Genomic DNA, 12,470 nt, shown 5'->3' with positions numbered 1-12,470 from the left:
AAGTCACATTCTGTTCCTTGTGTGTGTGTTCATTTATATAGTAAATGTCCTTTAAGGACCCTAATTTATTATTGTTTAATGTGAACGCAGTGTGAAAAGGAATCTGTGTGTGTGTGTGTGTGTGTGTGTGTATTATATAGAAATATTTATTTTCAAAAGCGCAGTTTGAGTAAGTTTTAATTATAGTAACATGTTTTATTTGCCTACAAAGGTTAGCTACTGTCCTGTCAAATTGGGCTTTTGCAGAGAGGGCCAGTTTTAGTGTCTTTCTCTGGATAGTTTTCACAGTGATTCTATGTTCTTTTATAGTCCTTAGCGTTTAATCTTTTATCACTTTTTCACCTTGCAGAGAATGTGGGTGATGTACCAGTCTTTTTCAAACACACACATGACAGGTGGTGTTCAGCCTTTGATTTGGGGAGCTTGTAAACATTGAGCTAATTCAAATTTATGATCACGCAGGTTCTTAATTTTCCATATAAAGTAGCATTCATAGATTCCGGTATTTTGGGGGCCACCTTTTCTGCCCACTACCATTTGCCTTTGGTCCCTATGTAATTACATCTGTCCCACATGCGAAATACATTCACCCTCCTCAACATTTCCCAGAAGTCTTGGCTCATTACAAAATCAGCTCAAGTCCAGACCTTGTTTAGACATTGTCAGCTCACCAGTCCCAGATCTCATCATTGGAAGCATCTCAGTCAGGTATGGGTGAGACTCTAGAGTATGATCCATCATGACACCAATTTCTTCTCCATCTGTGAACCTAGTAACTAGATGATGAATTATCTGCTTCCAAAAAATTTACGGAGGTAGGTTAGGCAGTGGATAACCGTTAGGGAGATTTTCATTCAAAAAGGGAGGAAACTGAAGGCAGAAAGGAGTGAGCAAACAGTCCCAAACAATTTCAGAATCTAGCAGGGCCTGCGAATGGTCCTCCACCTTTAAAACTTCCTTAAAGACAGGTTTGTAGGACATGAAAGAACTTACTCATTTAAAGCTGCTTCTTGTTTGCTGCTGAACCTCTTCCCAAAGGTTTTTCTTCTACCAACAGTGTATTTTGCTAGTGATTCTTTTACCTGGTCATCTGATCACCATATTATCATTAAAAGGATAAATATATGTGTACAAAAATAAAACCTCTAAACTTTTCCAGTTTCACATGAACAAAAGTTTTAACTGTTTTTGGTGTCACTAAGTACCTTTCATATTTTTTTCTCAGTTTTGTGTAACTTTTCGTACCCTTGCCATTTTTTTGTATTTTTTCTTGATTTGTGTGATGTCCTTATATAGTTAATTTTTGATTTTATATTGCAAGAATTTTCCAAGTCTTTATTAAATTTTTAAAAGTTTTTTTTCTTTTTAAACATCTTTTGCATGTGTAGTTTGAATATCCCTTCTCTACTTGCAATCAAATTAAAAATTATTATTATTATTATTTTAAAAGGCACCCAATAGGACAACTACTGTGGAAAATGCACATTGTACACTGCTTATTTCTGACAGTGGGCTCCTTAGGAACCACTGTTACCCTGTAGCAAGGCATGTCCCTGAGAGCCGCTGCTAGAGTCCCATTGGAGCCCTGTGCTCCTGCCCTGTGGTCCTGCCCGCCAGCGCGGTGCTCTCAGCCTTCCAGTCTCCTCAAAGCCCTGGGCCGAGTGGGCTGAGCCCTCTAACCCCTCTTCTGAATCCACTGAGGCGGGAAGGGGTTTGGATGGGAGAGATGTTGTTGGAATAGGTAGATACGTGTATGATACATTGTGAAAAATGAGTGTTGTAAAATGTATCCTTAATATGTACATGCAACCAAGATGTACTAAAAATGAGGAAAAACTCAACTCTGTTACAAAATTTCCATATAGTAAACCCCTACACTAATGATTTTGTAAGATTTATTGACATAGACAAAAATAGGATCTGTGACTAAAGCATGTTGCAAATCAGTCCTGTGGTCTGATTTTGATTGTAGAGGGAAAAAGAAACCTCTGTGTAGAAAACAGTCTGCAATAGACAACAATTATTTTGGGATAATTGGACTTTTAAGTGTATATACAAGTTTTTAAAACCCTATATACTTACAGGTGTATATATAATATTATATATTTTTATCTTTTCTGAATTTTCTGGCTTTTCTGTAAAGGACTTTTTAAAAAATAATATAATATAAAACATTGATAATCTCTCCCTTCCCAAGCCAAATAAATTGCCTCAGAGAAATGATGGTTTGGCTTGCCTGTGTTATTAACTTGAAATTGACCGTTCCATGATGTTTTTAGCATCATGGTTGTGAAATGCTTTATATTCTTCACTCAGTTGTTCATATTACATTTGAGGGGAAATGATTTTTATTAAACTAAAGAATTAAACTGTAACACTGGAAAGGTGCTGATATTTTAGTATTTTTCAATATATCTCTCGAGGAGAATGATTTTTATAGTGGTATTTTTACATTCAAAAGTCTTAGCACCTCTGAACAATATAAACTGAAAGCACGGAGCACTGTTTTCTGTTCTTTTGGAGACAGTGAGCGATTTGTGGTTAGTAACAACGTTGGATCATTTTTATTTACTTTTTCTTAATTCTGAGAAATTCTTTGCCACCTCTCAAAATATTACATTAACTATATGTTAAAGCAAAATTTCCTACGTCTTGGTGTGAATTTCTTACGCCCTCAGAATCCTACCTGTTTTATAGTACTTGAAACTTTTACTTTTTATTTGTTATTTCTTAGGTAAACGCAAAGCACTGAAGTTGAATTTTGCAAATCCACCTTTCAAATCTACAGCAAGGTTTACTCTGAATCCCAATCCTGCAGGAGTTCAAAACCCACACATGTGAGTATTCCTGGTAATCAAATAAAAGGCTCAACTCAAAGCTTTTAAAGTTATTGTTATTTTATCAATTTTTGCAAGTTGAGGGGTTGTTATTTCTCTTACTTTATGGGCCATTTGAAATATTGCTATTTGGACTTAGAAAAGCTGTTGATCCTGTAGTCTGAAGTAAGCAAACACAATTTTCCTTTCTAAAGTTTTACTTGAAGAAAAGAGCTGAAGATTGAGATACTTTTATAGTGTTTTAATTTCTCTCATTGAACACGGAGAGTATTGTTAATACCCCTCCTCCTGGATTTCCAGTTGAGTTGTGAGTAGTATTCAGAAGGCTTAACGCTCCTCTGGAGATGTGCACAAGTCACCCCCACTCACGAGGTGACAATGCTGGCTCCCGTTCTGAACATACCTAGTGCCCGGCAGGTTTCCATGTCACAGTAACTGGAAAGAGCACGTGCATGTCATTGTGCAGGTGTTAGTGATTCTTTAAAAACTGAAAAATAGACATGACATTATATTAATAGCACTTCACTGAAAAGTATTAAAAATATGTTGGTTAATTTAAAACAATCTTATTACAATAATATTTTACAGAAACCTTTGAATCGAAGTGAAGTGATGTGTTAAATAATAGTGTCTTCTCCTCAAACCTGGCAGGAACATGAAGGGTCAGAGCCAGCAGGTTTACACTTCTGCTCATGTCCAGAAAGAAAAAAATTTCACCCATTTCTAGTATTGAGAACTATAAAGCAAGTGGTGGAAGACACAGTTAAAAAACTGTCAGATCCATTATTTTATAGCTTTGTAATAATTCCTCAACAGTTTGCATTCAGACTTTATTAGACTACAGATACGTTTATTCTTCCTAAAGAGGCACATTTATTGCTGTATTCTTTTGAAATTTGGCATTCACAGTATTTGCACACAGTTCCAATGGCACCCCACTCCAGTATTCTTGCCTGGAGAATCCCATGGACAGAGGAGCCTGGTGGGCTACAGTCCACGGGGTCGCAAAGAGTTGGACACGACTGAGTGACTTCACTTCACTTCACTTCACACATTGATAGAAGAGTGTCTTGCAGTAGGGATGCTGAAAACATTTTGAAAGCATCAGTACCTAGAAGGAAGGAATATATGTGTGTGTATGCTCTTAGGCTTACACCTGTTACCTTAAGGGAAATGAAAGGTATTTTAAATGAAAACTGAGTAGCAGTTTATTTGGCTGGGCATGGTGTCTGTCAGCTTTATTAAGCTACTTTATTAGACTGCTGTTCCCAATGAGGTTTCTTGTCAGAGCTCAGCCTTTTTACCTTCTCTGAAACATATTGAGGAAGGAAATTCTTAGTATTGCCTAATTAGTCCGAGCTCCAGCAGCAAGGAAACACTCAAAAGAATCTCCTTCCTCTTTTCCTAGAATTTCTAGTGAAAGCTAGTACAAAGCAAATTCCTGAACAAAGTCCATTTCTGTTACCTTGGTTGCTAACTGAATCTCATGTTTGACATCTGAGAAAGAAAAGATATGTAGTAATCGCCGAACTTAAATCTTTCTTTCGTGTTTGTTTTTTTTTTAAGCCCCCTTGGACAAAGAGAAAGACAACCTGATTTGCACTTAGAACTTAGGAAAACATTCCCATATCTGTACTCTCTTCTCTCACGACTTTCTTCATGTCTAGGGGAATTCATGGACAATTTTTTTTTTTTAACAGTAAAGAGTATGAAAGTAAACGTTCTTCCAAAATTTAAGTCAATCAGGTCCCTCCTTTCCCTCGGCCCTTTCTCTTTTTTAAACCTACTACTTCATAGTAGTCCTATAACCAGCTAGGTTTCTTTCCTGTCTCTTCTCAGCAGGTGTTAAAAGTTAGAGAGGACACAGTAATAGACATTTTTACTTTGTGGTAGAATCTTTGGAATTTCATTCTGGTATGTACACGGTTTAGACTCTGCCGTTGAGTTTTGTTATTGCACTGGTCTGTTACCTGGATTGGGAATAGGCAACTACTAAAATTGATACTCGTCAAAGACAGTTTTTCCCTGCTTAGTGGACTGGCATATCTCCTACCTCCCACCCACCTCCGTGGGGCTCCTTCTGTGTCATCTCAGGCACCAAAATCCACGGCTCATCACTGTTCAGGATAAGTTTGCAATTAGAAAATACAGCTTGCAGTGTGTAAGGGCTTTGAAAAAGATGCTTAGTTGCTCAGTTGTACGTGACTCTTTGTGATCCACGGTATTGTGGCCCACCAGGCTCCTCTGTCCATGGGATTTTCCAGGCAAGAATACTGGAGTAGGTTGCCATTTCCTCCTCCAGGGGATCTTCCCCACCAAGGGAAGATAGCGTCTTTGTGCCAAAATGTTTCCTTCTCCTAAAATATCTTTGCATTCAGTTTTTTTTTTTTTAACTTTAGTTGTAGATATAAATATAAAACTTTAAAATGAACTTAGAGCAAGATTAGATGAAACATAAGCAACTAATGAAATTAAGATTCATCCCAGGCACTAGTTTCAGATCGTTTTTGGCATTGTTTGGGTGCAAGATTCTGTGGAAGATTGAGAAAAAAAAAGTGTCCTTACTTTCTGAGAAATAGCAATTTAAATAAAATTTCAAGAAGACAGCCCTTCAAAAAGTAAGGCATGGGGTAATACAGATCCAATGTCAAATGAATCGTGCAGGAGGGGCAAGAGCACTCCTAGACAGACAACCTGGAGAAGTGTCACCGAGGACCGAGGTTTGAGCTGGGTTTTGAAAGCCCGGTGGAGGAGCTCAGGTGGAGAAAAGGGGGAGAAGGGCATTCTGGTGAGTGTCCGCCCACGATCACTTTGAGGGCGCCATGCTAGGTCCGTTTCACTGTAGCGGAGATGCTACTTGCAGATGACCTATTCCTCTCTCGCTTTTTGCACTTTGTCTTTATTGTCGGTGTTCTACGGTTATATCAGAGTGTGCTTAGGTTTGGGTCACCCTTCCGTGTACCGGATGAATGGTTTCAGTCTGAAGATTCGTGTTATCTGTTTCCGAGTTACTGCTGCTTTTCTTTTGAAGATTCTTTGATGTTTCTCCTGTTCTCTCCTCCTGGAATGTGTGTTATTTCGTTTCTCTGAATTTGTATTCTGAATTCATATCTCTGAATTCCCCGAGTGTTTGACTTTTCTATTTTTTAATCTTTGTTTTCTTGCTTTATATCCTAGGAGATGAAAAAAATTTTTCTGGCCCTTCTATAGAATGTTCTGTTTTGGCAACTGACTTTTATGTCTAAGAGTTGCTTCTGGCTTTTTTCTTGGTATTTTATTCTTAATTTATGGATGTAAAATCTGAAATTTAAAAATTCTCTTCTGTTCTCTAGGTACTCTGTTTCCTCAAGGGACACTGTTTATTTTGTCTTTCTCTTTCGTGTTAGCTTTTTTCCACATGTCAAGTAATTCTTGCTTGTCCATTGATAGTTAAAGATGAGGAACTTAGAAAGCTTATTGGAGGCTCTGATCGTAGATGGTCAGCTGGTGGGCTTGCCTTGACTTTTCTGTGAATGGTTTGAGTACTGGTTGTTAGGCCTGGAATATTCTCGATGCCATACTGAATAGGCCAACATTTGCCCTTGTAGGCTTTGTTTTTTCCAGATAGTATGTTTATTTTCCTTAGAGACATGTTCTCTTTTCATTTGGGGTTGAGTGTGGGGGGACAGGAGATGCTGGGTAAACTTTTCTTTTAGAAAGAGTTTTAATCAGCTCTTGAGTTTCTGGGCCTTCTTCCTGCCCAGCTGTGGTTCCTTTCTGAGGTCTTGTTGGGAGCACTACCTGCCTCTTGTCTCTGCTCTGTGCTTCTCTCTGACCATGTGTTGTGGGTGGCGATTTTCTATATTTCAATTTTTTTTTAAAACTCTTATTATGGAAAGCTGTAAATATATCCAAAACTGGAATGTGGTAGATGAATCATTATGTATTTATCAATCAGCTTTAGCAGTTAATATGGCTACTATTATTCCTCTGCCCTCCCTAGTTTTAACCAAACCTCAGACATGCTATTCCATCTATAAATATTTCAGGATGTGTTTCTAAGAGATAAGGACTCCTTTTAAAAAACACAATTATAATATTATCATTTTAATATCAAATAAGTGATTACTTCATCACTTTTTTTTTTCCCCCAGTAGTTTGAAGCAGGAGCTAAACAAGGTTTTGTACTGCTCTTGGCTGATAAGTTTTTGAAACTGCAGAGTCCCTTCCCTTGGAATTTGTTAGTTTTGCTTTGTCTACATATTTCGGTGTGCTTCGAGGTATTCAGAAATTTGCCTAAATCTCTGTTTCTTTATTTCCTTTTGTTTTTTTAAGTCATTCTTTTCATGTGTGTCCTTAAAAAGAATAAGACCACCCAAACAAGAAACCTTGGTTTTTAATTGTCATTGGTTAAAATTATAGTATTTCCGACATACACACAAAAAAATGACATAGGAGAGATTCTTGTACCTACTACCTAGATATAACAAATCTTTAATATTTTGCCCTTTGGCTCTTTAAATGAAAGATTAAGCTGTAAAATTACAGAGTACAAAGAAAAATGAAAGGAAAAAATGTGTATCTGTCTTCCTTTACATTTCTATCAGGATTGGATCATACTCAGCATCATACATCTTCCTGATACCCCAAGGGTGGTTTTACGAATGTGGCAGATGTATGCTGCAGTCCTGTTCTGTATATAAGATTTGACAGGAACAGAAGTAGGTACTCCACTGCCGTGGCCTGTGCTTTCATCGCGTCACATCTGAGTGACGTGTGAGTGCTCTCAGTGTGCTGAATCATTTGAAGCGCACCACATACCATTGTGATTCTAAAAAAACAGCCCTTTTATCTTCACAGCATATCAGGATTGTAAAGAAGGAACACTAACTCAAAAGCTAATGTTGGAAATAAATAATGATGAGTAAAGATACATTTGAGGATTTAAGCTAAACATTTTGAAACCATATGTTGTAAATTTAAGTGCCTCTTTTTCTGTTGAGACCAAGAGGATCTCTAGGGTCTCATTTATCTTTGTTACATTGGAACAGAAGAAGGCTCATTTGTGCCCTGGAACATCTAGGAAGTGGTTTTAAAAGAAGTTTTGAAGTCACCAGTTAATCACTAGTGTTAATTCCAATGCTGTGCCTACTTCGTAGAGCTGCATCTTAGAATGCAGTTATAAATGACGTAGGCTCTTATTCCTGGTTAAATTGTGGGAGCTTTATCTTCTACTTCTCAACTTATTCTTTATGTTCTCAACTTACTATCTTGGGTCAACCTTTTCATTAATGTGGGAGTCCTGGTTTCTACCTCAGCATCGTCATGGCATCAGTGTCAGTGTGTCACTCAACTCTGATCTCAGTTCAGGCACTGAATTAGGGTAATGACTTACATTATTTCATATGGTGAATGGCAGGGAACGGGGAGAGAAACTGAATAGGAATCAAGCCAGTTTCCTGCTCCTTTCTTGAAGTAAGACTCTCATGCATGAGCCTGACAGGCTGTTTGTGGAAGTGGGAGAGGGTTCTGTGGTGTCGTCTACCTTTGTTCCCCAGAATAGTCCCAGGACATCAGTCAGCATGAGCATAGGAGGGGCTTTCTCCATTTGAAGTTTTTACTGTAATCACAGTCATTTGGAATCTATGTTTCTATGGTGGGCTCTTTTACATGACGGCAGAAATACTTATAGGCACAAATTAGTGCATGTTCAGTCGCTAAGTCGTGTCTGACTCTTTGCGACCCCATGGACTGTAGCCCACCAGGCTCCTCTATCCATGGGATTTCCCAGGCCGGAATACCGGAGTGAGTTGCCATTGCCTTCTCCAGGGGATCTTCCCAACCTAGGGATCGAACCTGCATCTCCTGCATTGCAGGTGGATTCTTTTTTTAATTTTTATTTATTTTAATTGGAGGCTAATTACTTTACAGTATTGTGGTGGTTTTTGCCATACATTGACATGAATCAGCCAGAGGTATACAAGTGTCCACCCCGTCCCAAACCTCCCGCCCAGTCCCATCCCTCTGGGTCGTCCCAGTGCACCGGCTTTGAGTGCCCTGCTTCATGCATTGAACTCGGACTGGCAGTCTGTTTCACATATGGTGATATACATGTTTCAATGCTATTCTCTCAAATCATGTCCCCCTGCCCTTCTGCCACAGAGTCCAAAAGTCTGTTCTTTACATCTGTGTCTCTTTTGCTGTCTTGCATATAGGGTCGTCATTACCATCTTTCTAGATTCCATATATATGTGTTAACATACTGTATTGGTGTTTTTCTTTCTGACTTAATTCACTCTGTATAATAGACTCCAGTTTCATCCACCTCACCAGAACTGATTCAAATGTGTGTTTTTTTTTAATAGCTAATATTCCATTGCTGTGATGCACCACAACTTTTCTATCTGTTCATCTGCTAATGGGCATCTAGGTTCCTTTTATGTCCTAGCTATTGTAAACAGCGTGCAGGTGGATTCTTTACCTTTGGTGCCACCTGGGAAGCCCATGCCCCTTTGTGCTTCGTTGTGTCCAGTGCTCTGTAGCTCCATGGACTGTAGCTCGCCAGGCTCCTCTGTCCATGGAATTTTCCAGGCAAGAAAACCCCCAATTAAAAAATGCCAAATGTGTCAAAATCTGTGGGTTAATCTACTTATTTTTGGCTGGCTTAGGTTTATTGCAGCAAACTTTGTTTATCTTACTGTAGCAAAATATGGATAATATAAAACTGCACACATTTCTTAGTGTGCAGTTTAGTGGCATTAACTGCATTTGTGTTGTTGTGTATCCACCACTACCATTCATCTCCAGAACTGTTTTATTTTCTCAAACTGTAACTCTGTATCCATTGAACACTCACTCCCCATTCCTCTTTCTTCTGGTCTCTGATAGTTACCATTTTAATTTTATTCTCTGTCTCTGTGAATCTGATCACTGTAGATAACTCATGTGAGTGGAATTATACAATACTTGTTCTTTTCTGTCTGGCTTATGTCGTTATACTCCATCTGTGTTCTGATACGCGTCAGAATTTCCCTGAGGGCTGAATGATACTTTATTGTATGTATTTATATAACATTTTGTTACCCATTATCCATTGATGTATCCATTATACATTTTGGTGTTGCTGACTTTGACTGTGGTGAATAGCCCTACCATGTGAGGTAATCTCTCACAGCATTCGTTGTGGTACATCTCACAATTCAGAGGGGTTGGATCTCGTCCTCAGTCCCCCACTCCACCTCAGCCACGGTTCCCTTGGCGGTTGTGGTGCCTGGAGGGTCGTGCTGCCAGGCACGGGTCCTCTGAGCGGGTTCTCTGTTCCTCTCCACCCTGATAGTCACTCATGTAATCTTAAGCCAGACGTTTATAGCTGAAGCATTGGATGTTAATTCTGGAATATTTATTTAAAGAAACGAATATGATAAATACTGTTGATTTGCCTGTCTCCTTGAAAATGAATTTCATTTTGTGTTTAGTTTGGTGTTTCCACTAACTAAACTAAATCCCTGGTGGTTCATATGGTAAAGAATCTGCCTGCAGTGCAAGAGACCTGAGTTTGATCCCTGGGAGAACGAAATGGCAACCCACTCCAGTATTCTTACCTGGGAAGTTCTGTGGACAAGAGGAGCCTGGCGGGCTTCAGTCCAAGGGGTCACAAAGAGTTGAACACGACTGAGTGACTAACACTTTCTTGGTGTTCCCACAGCATGGGAGGCTGTGGCAGGTTAGAAGCAGGTGAATGACAGAATCTGACTTATGTTCTGCAGTGATGATTCTGGCTGCTCTGTGGAGTGTGTTGGAGAGAGGCTAGAACAGACTTAGAGAGACCCAGTAAGACTGCACTGGTGTAGCAGAGATGTAATGGGTAGTCATGATGTTAGGTGGATGGCAGGGGAGGTACAGGGAAATGGACAGATTTTAGAGATTGGGGGAGGTAGCATTCATTAATGAAATTACTGATAATTCGAACGTGGATTGTGAAGAGGGGAAGGCTTTCATGGTGACTTCCAGAATTCTGGCTTGAATGACAGGTTCAGTGGCTATTACTGAGATGGGGACCATTGGGTCTGGAGCTTCAGGGATGAGGGAGCCCAGAAAAGCAGGAGTTCAGCTTGAGGTGTGTGAAGTGTGAGCTGACTGCGAAAGCTTCCAGTGGAGATCCCAAGGAGGTGAACATGGCACACACTCTGGTGTTGAAACTGAAAATGTGGTGCTGAGAGGGAAGGGTGCAGGTTGGGGGCAGAAAGTGGGGCGTTGTCGCCAGTGGATGAGACTGTTGGTCCAGGGCTGGACCCTGAAGAAATGTAGCATTCGGAGGTTGGATACAGGAGGAGCAACAGGGTGAGATCGGAAAGATGCTTGAGAGGCAGGACTTACATCTGTAAAGTGTTATGTTCTCGGAACAGAGCATCATTTCTGGGGGTGGAGGTGGGAGTGAGGGTGAGGGGTCTGCCGAGCCTAGTATTCTGAGGGTACTGGGAAGGCGGTTTCTACTGGCGAAGACTCCTGAGGCGCACTTTTAACTTACCCTGCTTGGGGGGATGGGGTATTAGCTGCCAGTGGAGATCGGAGCCCAAATAGGGAAAGGATCTTACGAAAATTTGTAACATGCTGGTTTAGGGCAGCCTTCCTAACCTTTCCTGTAAGGAGCAGAGCCCAGAAAAGCCGTTCCAGTTATAAGCCTTAAGTACAGCCGACAACGATCAGCTCTTAGGGGATGTGCAGCAAGATGTAAATGTGAACATCTGCTGCATTCTATTTCTCTCCTGCTTTGTGACTAAAAACAAAGTACTTCTACTTCATAAATCACTACTACAAAATACTGCAGACTTGTACAATCAGTATTTTCTGTTCACTGAATATGAATATCAGAATTTGAATGTTTATCTTTGGATTGTTTGAGCGACTCTTCTAGAAATCTTTCCTTTTTCAGCTTTTCCTTTTGCCTCATCTTGGATCTTAGCAAAGATACTCATTTTGTTAGTAGTGCCAGGAAGCAGGCAGTTTCCATGGCAACCGACAGATTGCGTTTACTGTGGAAATTTCCTGAATTAACAGAGCTGCATTGCAGAAGGATGCATAAAGCAGTGTTCATCTAGAGATCCTAAGAGCGTGGACACAGAAGAACAGTTGCAGTGCGGTGCAGGGTATGTGTTCCGTTTGTTTTCCTATCTGAGGACGCTTATGCGTTATATCTATTTATATGCTGAGGAGAGAGTGAAACAGCTTGAGGCATTTTAGTGTGTGCTTGCTAAAATCAAGGAAGCTCTGGGAAGGAGGTGGAAGGGATAATTTGGGAAGAAAGAAATGTTTGACAGCATCCGGAGGAAGTCAGGATAACAGTAAATGAGGTAGAAGAACATGGTAATGAAATAGGAGAAAACACATTTCCAGCTGATTAGATGATAAAGGGGTCTTATGAGAGGTAGCTGTGGACACAAGAAAATACTTATTTATCAAGGGAAAACGAGCAGGCCTTGGCAGGCTCGGGGAGTCACACTTTCCCATGCAAGCAGGAGGCCGCTGCTGAGGTAACGACTGCTGCTGGAGGCCCCACCACTGTGAGGGCACCTGGGCCAGGTGGCATGTGCGGCCTCGTGCCCTCACAGCCCTGCACAGGGAGAAAGGGGGGAGCCACAGAGGGGTCTCTCCCGG

General features: G+C 40.2%; 1 protein-coding gene across 2 annotated transcripts in view; it reads left to right on the top strand.

Moving 5' to 3' along the window:
• MAP2K4 (mitogen-activated protein kinase kinase 4) overlaps positions 1-12,470 on the top strand; it is a 78,134-nt gene that overhangs the window by 26,466 nt on the left and 39,198 nt on the right. For both annotated transcript variants that reach the window (XM_040243329.1, XM_040243330.1), the window contains one exon: positions 2,735-2,837. In XM_040243329.1, the coding sequence (XP_040099263.1) occupies positions 2,735-2,837 (103 nt within the window). The remainder of the gene's footprint in view (positions 1-2,734; positions 2,838-12,470) is intronic.

This window comes from Oryx dammah, unplaced genomic scaffold (assembly GCF_014754425.2).
Source record: "Oryx dammah isolate SB20612 unplaced genomic scaffold, SCBI_Odam_1.1 HiC_scaffold_8, whole genome shotgun sequence".
NCBI classification, from domain to species: Eukaryota; Metazoa; Chordata; class Mammalia; order Artiodactyla; family Bovidae; genus Oryx; species Oryx dammah.
Note: the sequence above shows the minus strand (reverse complement) of the source record. Positions and strands in the feature narration are given on the sequence as shown.